This window comes from Heteronotia binoei, chromosome 2 (assembly GCF_032191835.1).
Source record: "Heteronotia binoei isolate CCM8104 ecotype False Entrance Well chromosome 2, APGP_CSIRO_Hbin_v1, whole genome shotgun sequence".
In the NCBI taxonomy this organism is placed as follows: Eukaryota; Metazoa; Chordata; class Lepidosauria; order Squamata; family Gekkonidae; genus Heteronotia; species Heteronotia binoei.
Window position 1 is genome coordinate 101,395,382 of NC_083224.1, and position 19,256 is coordinate 101,414,637.

The 19,256-nt window shown below is 44.3% G+C and overlaps 2 protein-coding genes across 4 annotated transcripts in view; one reads left to right on the top strand and one right to left on the bottom strand.

Moving 5' to 3' along the window:
* The window catches only part of RAD54L (RAD54 like), a 33,891-nt gene extending 33,425 nt beyond the window's left edge, over positions 1–466 (top strand). Inside the window, exon 18 of the mRNA XM_060231762.1 lies at positions 1–466. Within this exon, the coding sequence (XP_060087745.1) occupies positions 1–202 (202 nt within the window). The 3' untranslated portion in view covers positions 203–466.
* The window catches only part of LRRC41 (leucine rich repeat containing 41), a 26,379-nt gene continuing 7,580 nt past the window's right edge, over positions 458–19,256 (bottom strand). Inside the window, exons 3-10 of one of the 3 annotated variants that reach the window (XM_060231757.1) lie at positions 14,311–14,381; positions 12,681–13,851; positions 12,130–12,381; positions 9,278–9,442; positions 8,090–8,188; positions 7,618–7,740; positions 6,588–6,663; positions 458–806 (exon numbers count right to left, since the gene is read on the bottom strand). In XM_060231757.1, the coding sequence (XP_060087740.1) occupies positions 572–806; positions 6,588–6,663; positions 7,618–7,740; positions 8,090–8,188; positions 9,278–9,442; positions 12,130–12,381; positions 12,681–13,851; positions 14,311–14,381 (2,192 nt within the window). In that variant the 3' untranslated portion in view covers positions 458–571. Of the gene's footprint in view, positions 807–6,587; positions 6,664–7,617; positions 7,741–8,089; positions 8,189–9,277; positions 9,443–12,129; positions 12,382–12,680; positions 13,869–14,310; positions 14,382–19,256 lie in introns of those variants that run through there. The other 2 variants (XM_060231761.1, XM_060231760.1) reach the window with 2 other exon arrangements.

Genomic DNA, 19,256 nt, shown 5'->3' on the forward strand with positions numbered 1-19,256 from the left:
GATCAAGTGTCGCCGCTGTGTGAATGGCCATCAGGTCAGGCCACCTTCAGAGGGGTCTGATTGCACTTCTGATCTCTCCCAGTGGAACCATTGTGCTGAAAAGCGTGGGCTGCAGGATGCTGTCCTGAAGACTGCCTGGGATGCTGCTGTCACCTTTGTTTTCTACCATCATTCTCATGAGGAACAGCGGGGGATACCATGATCATTGGTTTGGACTAATCCTCTTGAAACTCAAGCTATTTCACTTCTTTCTATGAAAGCAGAAATTTGATACCTCTACAGCTGTTGACTGGTAGCATTAGGGCAACTCCTCTATTAACATATTAGAAAGTTTCTCTGCTGCTTAAACTACTACAGATACTATCATTCAAAAACTAGAGGCCAAATAACTTATTCACAGAGTAGACAACACAGTTGAAGAAATTGCAAGCCAGATGTTCAACAAATACACTTAAACTTTCTTGAATGGAATCTTGTGTCTTTTTATCATAGAATCTGAGTTTTTTGAAGTAGGAGTAGGTCAAAGATGAAGATTGTATCTGGCCAACCAACAGCAAGTACCGTGTACTTGTTACATCACACTAACATAGTCAGCAAAGGCTTGTGAGGAGTCCCATGTGTCACTGACCACACTGCATATGGCTTTGAGTCGCCAAAGAGCCTCTTCAGCCACTACAGCATCTTGGTCCAACCAATTTTGAGAAAGGCAAAGTTTGGTGAACTTGATGTGTTCTCTCCGTTGGGCTACGTAACTCTCCAACTTCTTGGCAAACTCCAGGAGCCCATCAGGTTTGATACAGTTGGAACTGTAGGAAAAGAAGATGTGGTCATAGCTTATTAAATCAGGTTTTGCTCAAAGCAGTTCTCAGCCATCAATGGATACCTAGAATGTGCTGAAGGACCCATCTAAGCCTGGTCAACAAGAAGACAATTGCCATCAGACACTGTACCTTCCTGTTGAAACCCAGTAAGACTAGCCTCACTGGGAGGGGTCATAAAGAACACATCAGAAAGTGAGCTAATCCTCCCCAGATCAGAAAATTTCACACCCTGTACTAATAGTTAGCCCCATTTCTCTGTAAGCTCCCCATACACAAGACTTTTAAGTGAGTACATGAAAATTGCATCCATGTAGCTCCCTAGCTTTTGAACCAGACAACTGAGGTATAAAAAAGAATGCTACTTCTGCACTACTTTGTGAAATAAAATGACACCATTCTATAGCACAGATGCCGGCTATGGAGTTTTTTCAAAAATTTTCCTGCAAATGTGGAAAATTGCAGATTATACAACTAGATTAACTAGGTTTTAAGAAAGTCCTGACGCCAGCACCAGTGCCACAAGCATCTGATCTTTAATTCTAGAAGCTGCTGAGTAGAATTAGATAACAGAGGTGTCAGACATACAGCCCGCAGGCCAAATCAGGCCTGTTCAGTCCTCTTATTTGGCCTGGGGGCAACATCCCACTCCCCACTGCTGGTGCTCTGCTCCATAACTGAGCTTCCAGTCCTTTTCCTACCCAACCACAGTGCCTCTGTTTACTTTTTTTTTTGGCAGTCTGGTCATATCCCTCTCCCCAGTGGCACTGGCTGCCTTCCCAGCTCCACTTCTACCGGAAGCATGGGCAGTCTTCTTGGCAAAGGCGGGGGGGGAGGGGCGGGAGGGTAGGGAGGCAGGAAACAGCCTGGGCAATCTCCACAAAGAGGAGCATGGCAGCTTCAGAGGCCCTGCTTCCTGCAGCCAATGCGTCCCTGACTGGTGGCCCTGTGCTTTGTTGGGCATGCACTGTAGCTGGCCAGGCCAGCTGCCTTCCTCTGTACTCAAGTGGCCAATAGCCTAGCCACCAGCGGTGATGGCTTCCCCCATGCCTGGGCTTCCAAATGGTTCCTTCCAGCTGAAGGGAAAGCGAATGCGCCATTGAGAACTACTGCTTTGGAGCTGGCAGTGGGGGGTTGTGGGATCCTAAGTGAAAGAGGGAGCACATGCCTGGGTCGTCGCCCCACTTTGCCTTGCTTCTATCAGGGAAGTTCTTCAGATGCTGGGAGTTGCTGCTTAGAAAGTGCCCCCGCTGCAATAATGCCTGTCAGTCCCTGTGTGGGGAGGCAAGCAACCCATGTTTTGGTTTGCTGCAGGCTCAGGTCTACAGCCCCCTTTAGAGCGTTCCACTCAGCCTGTCTGGGTGCACCTTCTCACTCTGTGCTTTCCTCATTTGGCTTCAGGCGGCGGGGTCTGTGTGTGTGTGTGTGGTTTGCAGTAGCCCACCAGCAAGTGAGAGACACAGGGCTGCTGTTGCCAGCGGGGGGTGGGGGGAAGACTCCACGCTTTGCCTTATCCCCAGTCTTTGGCTGTTGCTGCTTTGTCCATGCTGAGAGAGAAAGGGGAGCTTGAGTTATGCCAGTGGAGCCAAGGGAAAGGGCTGTACAACTTCAAGACCAGTAGAAAGAAGTGCAGATCTCCCTCTTCCCCTGCCACTCTGGACAATGACAGCCAAGAAGGAGGTGCAGCAGAACCTGTGTGGCAAGGAAGGCCAGGCTCAAGAGCAAGATGAGGTGGGAGCTGGCAGCAACTACAGCAGGCATTTGGGGGGCTCCCTTTCTGGGCTTTGCCTCTTTGCTCATCCCTTTTCCTCACCATTTCCAACCCAGTTTGGACCAGTGTGGCTGTGGGGAGTGGTCTCCCTTGCAGCATCCCACGTCAATGGGGGAAGAAGAGAAGAGAAAGTGCCATCTCACTGAGCAGCCTGAAGGGTGCTGCCAAGCACACAGGCAGTATGCAGAGGTTTTTTGCTTGGAGCTGTTTGTCTTGCATTAGGAAGTGACAGCTCTCGAGTTGGGGAAAACTAAGAAGATGAGTTGGGGGATGAACATTCCCATAAAGACAGTCTCCCCCTACCTCATTTCCTCCTCCAAAGAAAGGGCTTTTTTTGTAGCAGGAACTCCTTTGCATATTCGGTCACACACCCCTGATGTAGCCAATCCTCCAAGAGCTTAGAGGATTCTTAGTACAGGGCCCACTGTAAGCTCCAGGAGGATTGGCTACATCAGGGGTGTGTGACTTAATATGCAAAGGAGTTCCTGCTACAAAAAAAGCCCTGGAATGCAGAGGTGTTTTTTTGGGGTGGGGTGGTCTAACGCAAGGTAGTCTGGTCTCCGAAGTAGCCATTTCCTCAAGGGCAGGGTTTCCTATTTGCAGGGTCGTGACTTGGTACCAGGCCACGGAAGCCTCACTACCTGGTCACAAGAAAAGCCAAAGCTAGCCCCGCCCCCAGCAAAGCTAGCCTCGTCCCATCTCTGTGTTGTGCAGAGGAGCTGGGCTGCCTCTCCTTCCTTCCTCCCCGCTCCCAGTGTTTGAGAGAAAAGCTGGCATCCATTGACACTTTAGACCCATGAAGTGTTCTTCAAGGTATGAGCTTCCATGTGCCTTGCAGTATGTTCTTTTGGGGAGATTTCCCCGGGAGGGGCGGGGAGTGGGCATTCCAGTAGCATTTTTACCAAATGACCCCTGGGCAGAATTTTTGCTGGCTGGGGTCATCTGATGGTGAGGAAGGCTTTTTTCCTCTTTTCTTTCTTTCTTTCCCTACAAGTGATGCTCTGTCTGTATTCTTGGTGCTGGGGCGGCGGGGGGGGGGGAGCAACAATGGGAGGGCTTCTAGTGCCCTGGCCCCACTGGTTGACATTCTGGTGCTTTTTGGGCATTGTATGAGGGAATTTTGGACTGGATAGTCCACTGGTCTGATCCAACATGGCTCCTCTTATGTTTATGTTCTTTCTTTCCATCTCTCTCTCTCTCTCTCCCCCTCTCTTCCTTCCTTCCATTTTTGCTGGATGAAACTTTTCTGTTCATCATACTGTTGTTGCAGACATAGGAGCTCTGCCAATGAAAAGTTGGCACACCCAGTTGTGGCCAGGTGGCCTTCTATGAGATTTCTGTGTGAGTGAGAGTAAGAGGTGTGGGGCAGAAAGAGATTATTGGAGATTATTGCGGTATATCTCAACAGCACTGCAAGAGATGGTGCTATGAACTTGGCACCATTTTATTGGTCCTGCTTTTAACAGCTGTCTGACACCAAAATTAAACTCCTCCTGTAAATATTAAAAAGGATAAAAGTAGTTCACTGGGTAAGTATCTGCACGACAGGTTGCTTTTAAATACATGGGAAACACCGCCAGTAAAAAGCTGCAAGCCCCTCATAAATATCCTTTTTGGGATAACTGCAGAAAAGCTTGTATAATCTTCATATAACTTGAAATTAATTCATTACTTGCAGTACAATTCTCTGCTACCGTTCACAGCAATTTCCCAGTGTTTCAACCACAGAAAAGTATGAAAAATAGCTGGCGAAAGATTTTCTTAAAACCAAGCAAGCTTAGTTGTAGCTTGAAGCAGGGTTCCAGTAGTAGCAGCTGAAGGAAGAGCCTACTAAATGTGTCAGCATATTTTGAGGTAGAGCAACTGCCAGAGTCCAGTGTAGGTGGTACACAGTGCTGGCATCCTGATGGCAATGGCAACAGCATTCCCAGCTGCATACACTGGCCAGTGCTGTTGAGGAAGGGATGTGTCGGTGGTGCAGACAATTGAACATGGGCATTAGGAGTGCTTGCAAGTTGGAGAAAAATGCAGATAGGTGCATGTAGGTGTGGGGTGAAAAGAGAGGACCACCCACTTTCCACCCCCATTTTGGCTCAGCATGAGTTTCAGAGAGATTTTTCTGAAAATGAATTTACTTCTGAAGAGGCAGGTTTGGGGGAGTGCCCTGGAAGTGACATCACAGGAAAATGCGGAGTTTTGGTTCAGTGTGCCCCAGAAGTGACATCACTTGGTCCTTGACACCACAGGAAATGACATAATTTCTGTCTCCCAGCTCCACCCCCAAAGTCTCCTGGCTCCACCCTCAAATTTTAGTGGGCCATGAAGGAGAAGTGTAAAAATAACTGGGCCACAGGAAAGAAGAGTTTGGGAAACCCTGCTCTAGGTGATGCTCTCTATTCTTGGGGCTTAGAGGGCAACAGTCTGGAGTCTGGCATGTGGGATTTGGCCACTGTGTGACACAGATGTTGGACTGGATGGATCATTGGCCTGATCCAGTATGGATTCTCTTCTGTTCTAACCCAGTATGCTGCAGCAGTGGAAAAAGGCAAACTCTTAAGTTAGGGATGATTAGGAAAGGGATTGAGAATGAAACAGCAGTTATTGTAATGCCTCTATATAGATCTATGGGGTTGCCTCTTTTGGAATATTGTATAGATTCAAAGGAACTGATTGTATGGGAAAGGATGCTGGACTAGACCACTGGTCTGATCCAGCAAGGCTTTGCTTATGCTCAAGTCATGTTTATGTTTGTATTTTGAGTAAAAATAATATCGCTAATTGGGTTTGCCTGTGTTTGGGTTGCCAAAGTGACATTTATGTCAGATCCAGTCCTTGTAACTAATGAATTAGATGTCCCTGAGATAACTGGTCATAAACAGTTGTGAATGGATTGTTAATATGTTCACATTGAAAGTTTCTTGCCTCTGATCCAGTTGTAATAAGTTTGGAAAATGTTTTAACTTGTAGTGAAAGCAGATTGAACTGAATAATTGCCATCATTATATGAATCAAAATACTATAACAGGGGACACTGCATAAGACTGTAAGCTACTCTGTAGCTTGCCAATTATGTCCGTTTGTGTGCTATTAAAGGTTACACATACCGATGAAGAAATTTTGCAATGAGAAATTGACCTGCACTTCTCATCATTGAACACTCACTGAAAGAGTATTTGGCACTCTTTCAATTTGGGATAAACAGAGCTGTACAGTGAATAGTACTCGGCACATATTCAACTTGTGATAAAACACAGTTGTATGGACTTTGTGTAAAGTTACTTAATATGTATTGTAAAGTGGTATTGATTTGATATTAGAAACAAGATTGAAGAAAATGCATACAAAAACTGTTTGAAAAAATAGTAATTTAGTAGCATACTTTTCAAACATGGACATAATTGGCAAGCTACACAGTATTGTTTTTCCGTTATCACTAAAAAAACAACAAGGCTTTCTGACAATGCAATCTTGTGCACAGTTATTCCAACTCTAAACCCACTGATTTCAGTGAACTTTAGCTGCATGGAATTATGCTGTGATTCTAGTTAAAGTGATCAGCTTTTTATGGCTGGGCTGCTTCAGCTAGCACTTTTCCCAGCTCACATCTTTAAAATACAAGCAGGGAATGGAAGAAAACTTAAGCTGAGAGTAGAGCTGAACACCTATCCTGCCAACTGTATAAGCCTATACTTCCTGGGCAACTGGACATCTCATGCAACTAAGAAGAGACATAAGGCAACCACTTAGCCAAGTGGTCTCAAATTTGTTTTAGCAAGGAGCTGAGAGAAAGTAGGTAAGGCATTCCTTCCTCACCTTCCCTGGAGTTGCTGCCTGTATGCTCTATGGAAAACGGGAGATATCCAAGATTAGAAGGCCATACTACCTGCTTCTGAGAAAGCAATCTGGGGGCTGAGACCATTTTTACTGTGTGTCTATTCAAATTTTAAATTGCAATAGTAAAAACAGTATATACATGTATAAAATAAGGTCAAGCATACCTGACATCCAGATGACAAATAGAAGCAGATGAATCTTCAGAAAAAATATCAGCCAGTGCAACCAACCTATGATTTCCTAACAATGGAAGAATTACAATTTAAATGCAAACTAGAAACACTAGCAGGTTGGAGAAGAAAGTATGACAGAACACATATGTACTTCCAGGCAAATTTGACAGATTATAATATCAGAAAATGGTCACTAGTAGGGAAATGTCTGGTAAGAAAATGTTTCCATTCTTTATAGATCTTCCTAATTATATATAATGTATAGCCTAAGGCAGAGGTGGTCAAACTTGCTTAGCATAAGAGCCATATAGAATAAACAGATGTTTGAGAGCCACAGGATGTGAACAAATATTACACACATGTGTTTATTAAAACTCTTAATAATCTCTTTGCACAGAAAGATAAAATACATATGTATGTACTTTACAACATGTCCATGCTAGATTTTTTTAAAAAAACAGAAACTGGGAATAACAGTTTCCATAAGACCAGCATAGGGAAACGTTAGGGAATTATTTTTGGCATCAGTGGGAGAAGGAAATACATGTACCATATAAATCACTGACCACTATTTGCATTATTATGCATCTCTTTTTGCCTTGACACCAAGGCTAGTAAATACAGATCCCCGATGAGCTATGAAACTAAGGGGGAACCCTGTGCTGCTCTCTTTAATTCTATCCCTCCTTTCAGTGGCTCCCTCAGCTCTTGCACTCTCCTGCTCTTGTTCTCTGGGTGAACTCTGGTGGAGAAGAGCTTGCAAGTTTGCCTGTTTCACACTCCTGGGCACCCTCCATTGACCTGTATCTGTATACTGGGGGACAGAAAGTGTAGAATGTAAGGAGTAAAGGCAGGAAGGTTGGCCTGCTGAAAAAAGACTGTCTAGCTTATTGTGACATGAATGGTGGTAGGTAGACAAAAGTCTATTGCTTCAAATTTGTGACAGTGCATAGGATCCCTCCCTGCTACCTGAGAAGTGAGAAAGTATTCAGGGACAGTTGTTGCATTTTGCCCTGCATACCAAGCCTGTTTCCAGGGAGCTTGAGGGTCTTCAAAGATGAATTCTTCTTCACAGCACTTATGATTTCGGTCAGAAACTCCATGGTACAGTTTTCAAACAGCCGACAAAATGAAAAGGTGATTTCTATTACAAGAAAAAGACCCCAAACTGATAAGCCATTCTTCCTTTCTATGTTTTACCATATGAATTAGTTTCATTGAATGCCCTGAAGAATAAGAACACAAATTGCTGCCTAAATGAAAGCAGGTGACCTAATGAAGATTATGGTTAAAATGGGTGGTATCCATGGCATTCCCTTCCCCCCCCCATGCAAAGCTTTTGGCTCTTTTTCCATACTTTTCTGCTCATGCATGGAACTGCCTTCCCCCTACCATCCACTAAACCCCATCTTCTCTGACCCATCACCCAGTCCCCATCAGGAAAAGCCACAGTGCATGAGAGCAGACAAGAATGGGCTGTGAATCTGTTATACCTTGAAGGATGGGGTCCTGCAGTAGAAGGAGGACATCTTTTGAGTGGTGAGAAAGATTGATGTCATGAAAGCTTAGCCTCTTAAGGACTGGGCTATATTCTGCAAGACAAATAAGATCTTACAGAAAAAGCTTGGAGCTTTTCCTCCATTGGGTAAAGTTTTCCTGCTTGGCAGCACACAGCAAACAAATACACAGTTCCAAACAGTAACTAATTCTGAGAAAATATCTCTATGAGCCAGTGGGAAAACTTATGGACAAAAGAAATTAAATTTACTGAATCCCAAATGCTAAGAGAGAACTGGTACAACATGTTTTTACATGGTATATTACACCTAAAAAAACTGCAATTCTAACATAAGCTACAATGCCAGGTATTGGAAATACAAAAGTACAGATTCAACATTCTATCATATGTGGTGGTCCTGTGATAAGGCCAAAAAAATATTGGATGAAGAATCCAAGATGAATACAAAATATATTAAAAGTTAACTTTCCAATAAATCCAAAAAACATGCTATTAAATATATTGCCATCTAATATATATAAAAAACTCACAGTGAACTATTTAAATATATGATATTGGCGGCAAGAGTGGCTTTTGCATGTAAATGGAAAGCTGAAATACACCCAGAATTGACTGACTGGAAATATAAACTTGAGTATTCAACAATGGCAAAGCTAACATTTTACTTGCTTAACAGACCAGATTCAGAATTTCAAGAAAAATGGAAGGCATTTTATATATATATAGCTCAATGTCAGGGTGGAAAATTAAAATAAGAATTAAATTATAAAGTCCAGAATGATTAAGAGGCAGAACCAAGCAATGTAAGTCGGTAATGTTTATAATGACCAAATATTAGAAATGTTAGGAATAAAAATAATAGAAAACAAATCAAAAATAATCTGTATGTAACAAAGTAAGATCTGCTTGACAATTTCATAGAAAAATGTTGTTAGTTATAATTTAATAGACAATACTGATTGTCTGTTTATAAGTGCAGAAAGTAGTATTTCTATCTCATTTTTCTAACATGTTTGTATTGTTTGTTAATATAAAAATATTAATAACAAACAGTAACTAATTTTGTATGGCCAGCTGGATGTGTTTGAAAATGCCAGTACCTATTTCCACAACTACCAACATTGTCAACAAGCACAGCAATATAAATCTGCTTCTGTAATACCTTTCAGCGCATGCAGAAGTTGTTCAACCTGTTGGGGACAAGAAATTACAGCGCTGTCTAGAGACAGACTCTGGAGAGACCTTGAGGCTTTCAGTACAGGTATCAAGAGGCTTGTTTGAAGAGGTTCCCTGGGAAATCTGACCTCAAGATGTTCTAGATTGGTCTCTAGTTGACAGTCATGAAAGAAAAAAAGCAGAAAACTGCTCACTAACCTCACTTTCCTCAAATATCACAGAGTTGCAAATTCAGATATTGTAACCATAAACCACGATTGTATGAATGCATGGACCTGCACAATGTACATTTCTCAAATTATAATTTGATTCCTGAATGCAAGCCACCTCATGTTCCCCTCACAATAGTTAACCCACTGGAAGAGTTGTGTTGCACAAATAATGCTCCATTATTCATATTTGTGTGGGACAGAGGCTACTGCTGAGGTTCAAGGGTCATGAAAAAACCCTTGCAGACCATTCCTAGCATGAATCTCAATCACAACATGGTTTGCCTGTAAGGTCATGATTTGTAGGGTGCTGTCCAACAGCTCCTGTCTAAAACAAGATCAGAGTGTTTCCGCATCATCCCTCAGACAAACAAAATTCCTCTTGCCTAAAGATCACCTTTTGTGTCATGCAAGAAATGTTTGGTCAGGAACCTGAGTCTTGCCAGAGGATGATTAGTAGCCAAATCACCATAAACCTCTGATTAATATTGTAAGCAGGTCAGAGGTAGAAGTGAACTTGATGTGCCTCTCAAAACTGACCAGGTGAACAGAGTCAGGTCCCAAGTACCTAGTCTCAAAGAGCAGTAGTTTACCCCAGAAGCAAAGTAATTCACCTGAACAGATAGAGATGCATTTAAATGAACAGAAGTAATTTACTCCTGGGCAATGGATAAAGAAGAAAGGAAGTACTTCACTTCTGCTTAAGAAGGTAGGTGCAAATGGATGATAGGGTTTTACAGATAAAGAGCAAAACTGATTATATTTGGAAATGAATCTGAGGCCTTTGCAACTTCACCAGACGTGAGTTAGGGTGTGTGTAAATAAATAATTAGATCCATAACTACACTGCCATCAGGAAAGCAAACTGATGGAGAACTGGTGCAACCTTCACAGATAAAGTCTTCTCTCTCTGCCAGGACCTCCCAGCCATGGTTGATACAGTGCGGGAACTGGAAGCCCCTTGTCCATCTTCAGGTCTTGTTTTGGACTACTTCAGCCACCTCTTTCAGGAAGATGTTGACAGGATCCTGGCAGCTGTGAAGTCAACCACTTGCCTCCTTGATCCATGTTTATCCTGGCTGATTAAAGTTTGTGAGGATGGCATTCGGGACCCCCTGGGTGAAACTGTCAACCTGTCCCTTTCTTTGGGGACTTTTCCAGAGGAGCTGAAGGAGGCAGCAATTCATCCGCTTTTAAAGAAACCAACATAGAACCCTATGGTCCTGGCTAACTACCACCCAGTTTAAAATCTTCTATTTCTGGGTAAGGTAGTTGAGAATGGTGGCTGAACAGTTCCAGGCTTTCCTGGAGGACACATCTATCCTTGACCCATTCCAGTCTGGCTCCACCCTGACCATGGTCGCCCTCACCCATGACCGCCAAAGGCATCTGAATCAAGACAGGTCAGTGCTGTTGTTGCTTTTAGATCTCACAGAAGCGCTTGTCACAATCAATTACGACCTTATGACCCACCACCTCACTGACACTGGAGTTCAAAGGATTGCCTTACAATGGTTCTCCTTTCTCCGCAGTTGGGGACAGAGGGTGGCGCTTGGTAAGCAGATGCCCTTGCAACACGCACTTGAATGTGATGTGCTGCAGGGGGCAATTCTCTCACCAATGATGTTTAACATCTATATGTACCTCTTCACCCAGTTAGCCCAGGAGTTTGGGCTGGGTTGTCACCAGTATGCAGGTGACACCCAGCTATATCTGTTGATGGACAGCTACCCAGATTCCACCCCAATCATCTGGCTGAGGCATTGAGAGTTGTGGCTGGGTGACTGCAACAGAGCTAACTGAAGCTTAATCCAATGAAGATGGAGGTCCTGTACCTGAGCCGGGATGGAGTAGAATTGGGTATCCATGTCCCAGCTCTGGACGGTGCACCACTTGTGCTGGCCCAGAAGGTGAAGAGCCTTGAAGTGATCCTGGATGTCCTACTCTCTATGGAGGCCCAGATTACTGCAGTTGCCAGGTACTCCATCCTGAGCCCATTTGTGGAATAAACTAGTACTCCACCCTGAGCCCATTTGTGGGGTAAAAAGGTAAAGGTAGTCCCCTGTGCAAGCACCAGTCGTTTCCAACTCTGGGGTGACGTTGCTTTCACAACGTTTTCACGACAGACTTTACAGGATGGTTTGCCATTGTCTTCCCCAGTCATCTACACTTTCCCCCCAGCAAGCTGGTTACTCATTTTTACCAACCTCGGAAGGATGGAAGGCTGAGAGACATCAGAGCTTGTGAGAGTAAACAAGATTTCCATCTGAAACAGGAAGGGGTTTTAAGCCAACTAGCAAGACACAACTAGAAGGATTCTTTGGACTTTTCTATACAAAGGAGATCAAACATAGCCAATTACAAAGCAAAGCAACTTTTTAGAGGTCCATTTCAAATGTAACATTTGCAGTTTTGTTTCCAAAGATGATGAGCAATGTCTGATGGCACTCAGTGGCCATTAAAACTATGAAATGGTCAGTAGGTCAAGGGAAAGCACATACACAAAGTTCTAAATTAACACAGGCACATATCCATATCATTGACACTTGGAAGTTCTTCCCACACTCAAAGGAAAACACTACAATATAGAAGAAAAACATCACAATATTAAGTTCAGATCATAATTTACCTGGAATTTTTTCTTCTAAAGATGATGAGCCCAAGCTCTCTTCTGGCCGGCTGCACTCCATCAGAGTTTTAAGATCAAAGCTGACCATAAGCACTTGAAGCAACGGAACAGCACTCAAAATAGAGTGGACAAGATTCACGCAAGGAACATGGGAGAGCATGTCACTTATATGCACCACATGGAGATGGTAGTCACTGTGGCGAGAAAGAACCCGAAGCCCAGAAAGGATGCTGAAGATATTGGGACCTAAGCCTGGAACAACATTTTTAAAGAAGTAGACTTTGAAAGTACATACAAAGGAAATTATTTGCTTATAACTTGGCTTATCAAACATGATTTAATGATTGCCTTTTGTTCACTATGGTTTCCCAACATTTGATTTAGGAGATGTAACTATTTGCTGCCTTCCCAAGATTGTTTGCAAGCACCTGACTTGGAATATACATTTTGCCAATTTAAAGCTCAGATTCAATTAATAGTTTTAAAACTTCCTTTAGAGTAAAACAAATTGCTAATAAAGTCTGAAGTCAAATGTTTGGTTTATTACTCACTGTTCAAAGACAGAACAAGTTTTTCTAAAGATACCCAAGAGCTGAGCAGATTTCCCAGCATCTGGCACGTATTCCTGTTTAGACGGATGGAGAGAATTTCCAGAATGGACACACTTCGGAAACGGTTTGCAGTTTTCAGGGAAGTGATCCCAACAGGTCTATCTGTGTGAACCAGACCCATAGTGCTGTCTTCTGTGGGGTAAGCAGAACAGTTAACAAAAGTCCTTCTTTCCTTAGCATTCTTTTTTTTGTTGAGCAATGCTTTCTCCTCTTCTTCCCTTGCAACAGTAAAAACAAAGTCATAAAGGTCTGAGTTTGTTGTGACTTTGCTGGTTTTCTGATGGCAGCCAAGCTTCCGTTTTGTTATACCCTTTCCCCTCTTCTGGCATTCATTTAAAAGAGAGCCATTTTGAGATGATTTTGCAGGAGAAAGTCTGACAGATCCTTTTTCAGCATTACAACTCCCTGAATTTGTGCTATGTTGCATCTTGCTTTGTGAAGGACTGCTACTCAAGTGACAGTCTACTGAGGCATTAAGAGCTCTGGCCAGCTCTTCAACATTTTCAAAGCCTGGTGGCATGCTGGGCAACGGTCTCTCATTTCTCAGATCTCTGTCACTATGCTGGCCAGTTGCTAATCCATGAAGGAGCAGGCTTGAGCCCAAATGAGTTTCATGCTCTTGATCTAGCTTTTGGCTCTGGTCAACAGATGTCTCCCTGCACAGATGGCAAAGACTTGCTTGATTTACAAGTGTTTTTCCTGGGTGCCAAACCCCAGCACTCATTTTCAGAATGAGAACTATAAGTGATGAATCAGGATTAGGCCAGGAGTTCATAGATACATGGTTCACGGCCCCATGATGAATTAGGTGATGAAGAAGCAAACTCAGTTGTTGTCTCATGGACTGACTGGAGGACAGCAAGTGACGGAATGTCAAGGATCTGAGAGAGACAACCAAGTTTTCTAGGACCCCTTGGTTGTGTTTGGCCATCAGCTCTGCTATTCCTTCAAGCATGTTGTAGATGGTAAGTTGGGTAACGTGCTGTGAGGTATATAGCAAGGGCAAAAAGTAGGGATCTCTCAGGCGCTGGTCTGAAGACACATCCAAGATCCCACGCAGCACATTTGAGAAGAAAGCTTCAAGGAACTTCTTTCTCCAGCACTTAATGCTCTGCAGAGAAATAAAACCTAAACAAACTCAATGCCCCAGTGCCCTGGTATTATTTACGTATCCTCAAAAGCAAGTGCCTTTTAATTCAATGGCACTTTCCCCTAAGTATGTGGGCATGCAACTTAACGAAAACGGATGTTCAAGGAGGGGCTACAGGCATTCACTTCATTCCTTGTCTGGGGACACTCAGTACTAAGGAAAATAATGGAACAATGTTGCTCTAGATCAGGAGGGACAAAGTTTTGGTTTCTTTAAGCAGTATAACAGTTCCTACACTTAAAATGGAGACAAAGTGCCCATTGTACAGTACCATTTCTCTTTGTTGGAACATCAGCTACCAGTGAAATTATACAAAAGACTGCCACAACTGGGAAAGATCAAAATCTAAATCAACCTTAAAGATATGAAATCTTGTTTCCTCATATATGCCAGCTTGGAGGTTCATATTCTTTAACTCACCTCAAATCTGGATGGTCTTGTTTTCATGATGTCACACCACAGCTTGCACCATATAGGCTGAGTTGACAATCCTGAGGGAAAGAGCAAAATGTTTAAAGCAAAGGGAACCCATTCTAAGAGGAGTAAAAAATTATATTTTCACACTCAAAGTCCTTCATTAAATTTAAATTGAAAAATCAATCTGAAAAGTATTGGCTTAGCTTTTAAACTATGGAACTATTTTTTTAGAAATTCTGATCACAGTTAATCTCAAAAATCATTTTATTATTTATTTCATTCAATTTCTAATACACTCTCCCTGAAACTGGCTCAGAGTGGATGATGACAATTCATACAATAAAGCCTTCTAAAACACAACGTAAGTTAATAAATAACAATAAAATCAATAAAACAGTCTACAATTTAAGATGGACTAAAAACTCATATGGAAAGGCAATATAAACCATCTGAAGAAGGGAAGAAAACTTGCTGTACTGTTTTGCAAGCCCTGCAGAATTGTACCAGATCCTGTAAGGCCCTGATCTTCTTTGTGGTCTCTGTGCTTCAGACTCATGGGATAGAGCGCCCGCGCCGATCCCCGAATCGGTACCTAAAAAGCCCGGGATTTTTTGCACTCGGCACCCAGTGAGCATGCACAGGCGTCCCAGTACGCATGCTCATCACAGCCAGTGCGAGGATCCTGCCAGTTCCTTCTTGACCGCCGCGTTGAAAGGATTGTTCTTCAATTGCTCCGGTCGGTACTTTTAGAATCTCTTTCTGGATTTTCCCTTTCTTGCCTGTTTTTTGTTTTCTTATTTCTGGTTGTTGTCTTAAAAAAAAACAAAACTTTTTGTTGGACTTTGCCCCTTGGGGCAACATAGTTCTCTCTTCCCTTGTGGGTTTCTGTTGCCTATGGAAAGGCGTTGGGGGTTCTTCAAGCACTGCCTAAAGTGTGGTAGTAAGATCGCACCCTTGGACGGTCACTCCCTCTGCTTGTTGTGCCTGGGCGAGGGACATCGTGTTGATTCGTGCTCGCTTGATGCGTGCATTGCTTGAGATTTTCTAAACAAATGAGGAAAAATCGGGAGGCAAGGCTATCAGCGGCTTTAGTCGAATCGGCTCTTTGACCGCCAAAAATGTTAACGGGCCCCTTGGCATCATGGATGACGCTACCTAGTCCACGGCCTCGATGGATCCGTCGTCTCCAGCACCAACGATTATGCCGACTGAGTGGGGTTGATCCATAAAACGACCCTCTGAAGGGTTAGTGGAGCCCAAGCCAACTAAGAAACATCGGGACAATTCGGGGAGCCAGTTGTCCCTCCCGAAGAAGCATAAGTTGAAGGACAAGCGTAAAAAGGACAGACTGTCCTGGCGGAGGTCATGAATTAGAGGTGAGGGGGGGGGGGAGGAAATTTTGTAATGTATTGGCTGATTATTTTTGGTGTTTAATAGAGGTATACTTTTCAATATATTGCAATAATAATAAAAATTGGTTTTTCACGAAAAAGGACAGACTGTCCCGCACTCCTTCCCCTTCTAGGGATGCTTCAACAGATTCAGTGTCGGCGCAAACTGTTCCACCTCGGAGAATTCTGGCATCACCCAGCTGCTGGAGAAGCCCATTGGTATCGGGAGGACGCGGGTCTCAACCAACACATTTTTCGGGATCGGAGCAGGAAATCAACCTCACCCAGCGGACTCATTCTTCCAGGTCGGGGTCGCTCAAAGGTTCCTGCCACCTCCTATGTGGGACCAGCGTTAGTGGCCTTGTTCATTTGGGCCTTATCCATATCCATCACCATATCCATGGTACCCTTCCCGCGAGTTGCTGGAATGGGACCAACGCTCAGAAGCTTCGCCCTTCTTGAGGGTTTCGCATCATTCTACCACTCGTCGCACACCTTCAGCATCAGTGTCGATACCTCCTGAGAGACGTAGGGAGAGGTCTGAGGACCGCAGGCTCATCCGTCGGCATCGCTCCGGCCATCCGAACGCACTTCGACCCGCTGTTATAGGAACACTCTGAAAGAAGAGGAGATTCCTCGACATCGGACTCTGAGGTCGGTACCGATGATCCAGATAAGGCAGCAGAACCTTCTCCAGACTCTCATATAGCAGAGGATCTTCCGATGTCCCCATCGGAGGATCTCAAGTCATACAAGGACCTGGTGAAGCGAATGGCACAGTCTCTCTCCCTTTCGGTGGTCCAACCGCAGCCAGTTATCGATGATACTGTATTCAATATTATGTAGTGAGACACACTGACAGCTGTGGCCCTTCCAGTGACCAAAGTCATCCTGCAGGCACTGAAGGAGCCTTGGGCAAAGCTGGCATCCATACCTTATGTATGGTGTCCAGGAGGCTGGTGCTGAGTTTTTGTTTTCTCACCCCAAACCCAATTCAGTGGTGGTTTCTTCGTCCTCGAAGGCTCGCAAGACCCATTCTTCCCCATCTGATAAGGAAGGCAAGAAGATCGACAATGCTGGTAGATGTTTCTACTCAGTAGGAGCCTTGGGGATAAAAATCTCCAACTATGCTGCATATATGGCACGTTACCAGTATTCGGTTTGGAAACAACTCATGCCTTTAATGTCATCTATAAGTGAGGAGAAGCGGTTTTTGCTTAAGAAACTGCAAAGAGAGGGATTTGCTGAGGCTAAACAGCAGTTGGCTGCATCAAAGCACATGGTGGATGTCTCTGCCAAGACTCTCACCTCGGCCGTCTCCCTATACTGTCACTCTTGGTTATGCTCGACAGCCCTTCAGCCTGACACCAGGGCCTATGTGGAAGACCTTCCCTTTGAAGGTGAAGGACTTTTTAGCTCCACAACTGATAGTGTCCTACAGAAGATGGACACAAGTATTAAGACCTCGAGGAACCTTGGTGTCCCTACGTCTTTTCGGGCTGGCAAGCCTAAGCAGTGGCACAAACCTTGGCCCCAAAGGCCCTATCAGAAATTTTTCCCTAACCGATCTTGGAGACCTCGCTCTTCACAGACTGAGAGTAGATCTCCTTATAGGGGAAATAACAAGTCCAGGTTTGCTTCGGCTTCAGCGGTCACCAACAAACCCAAGGGCTCCCCCCCTCCAAAGCAGGGCCTTTGATTTTTCTGCTGCATACATCACCGCCTCACATCTGCCTCCATCGCCATCTACCCGCATGGGGGTCCATCTCCACAGAAAGATGGATTCTCTCCATTATATCAGAGGGTTACAAGATAGACTTTGTTCAGGTTCCGACTCAGCCAGTGTTTGTCATCACACCCCCTTCCCCCCCTCTACTAGAGGAGGTGAGCAACCTCTTGCAGAAACAAGCCATAGAACTGGTCCCTACAGTGGCCAGAAACGGGGGGGTTCTATTCTCGTTATTTTCTGGTCCCCAAACGAGATAGGGGACTGAGACCAATTATGGACCTTCGAAATCTGAAATCTGAATAAGTTTATCGTGTACCAGAAATTCCGGATGTCTACTCTACAACAATCCTTCCCCTCATCAGCCAAGGGGACTGGATGGCAACCTTGGATTTGAAAGATGCCTACTTCCATGTCAGCATCCACCCATCTTACAGGCACTTCCTCAGGTTTGCGATAGGCTCCAACCATTTTCAGTTCAAAGCCCTTCCGTTTGGCCTGTGTACTGCACCGCATGTGTTTACCAAGATGATGAGTGTTGTAGCTGCACATCTCCGGCTTCAAGGCATAGTCGTTTTTCCATATATAGATGACTGGCTCCTTGTGGCGGATTCGAAAGAGCGTCTGTCCGGCCATATTGCAACCACTTTCCGTTTTCTCCATACCCTAGGTCTGCAGGTCAACATGAAAAAGTCCCACTTGATACCATCAAGGACAGTTCAGTTCATCGGGGCTCTGTTAGACACAAACCTTCATCGTGCTTTTCTGCCTCATCAGAGAGCAATGGACATCATCACTCTCCATCTTTTTCAAGTCTGGAAATGGGGCACAGCACAACAGCTGCAGTGGCTGCTGGGGCTGATGGCGGCGACTACCAGTGTGTTGCTGTTCGCGAAACTTTGAATGAGAGGGCTTCAACTTTGGTTTCTCAGAAAGTTTCAACCTCTATGGGACTCGCCTCGAAAGAAATTCACGATTCCACCTTTGATCCTTCAGGCTCTGGAATGGTGGAAGTCCAGAGACAACATCTGTCAAGGAGCAGGGGGAGTTTTTCATCATTTCCCGGTGGAACCAGACCTTCTTTCGGTCCAGGAAGGGCAAATGTTTCACCACAACGTACCTCACCTAAAGTTGACAGCGTGGTTCATCGACCCTGCGAATTTTCGAGCAGAGTTGAGCACGTTTTTCCGAATAGTAGAAAGTTGTCTACCCATATTTCCTATGACAGGAAATGCAAATTTGTTCAGTTTTGGCTGATCCTGCAGTTTCACCTCAACGGGTGGGTTTGCCTGTGATTTCTGATTTTCTCTTATCTTTGGTTGATGCTGGACTTTCCTTTTCTTTTGTGAAAGTTTATTTATCAGGTATATCAGTTCACCACGAGCCTGTTGAGGGGCATTTGGTGTTTGCTCATCCTCATTCGAAGCAATTCCTGAAGGGACTGGTCAGGTTGCATCCTCCGTCTAGATCACCCCCACAGTTGTGGGATTTGCCGTTAGTTTTGGACAGGTTGACCAGGTGCCCCTTTGAACCAATAGCAACCTGTTCCCTACAGCTTCTATCCTGGAAGACTGCATTTTTGGTGGCGATCACATCAACACACTGTGTAGGGGAGCTCATGGCTATGCATTGTGACCACATTCAGGGTCACTCCCAAATTCTTGACAGATGCACCAGCTGTTACCAGCACCCTGTCAAGAGAGGGGAGTTGAGAAACCCAAACAAAGCACAAGCCTCCATACACACCAGCCTCCACAGCAAACAGTCAAAAACCACTTGAAAGTGTATAATTAATCATTCAATGAAATTACTCCATAACTGCATAGTAATTT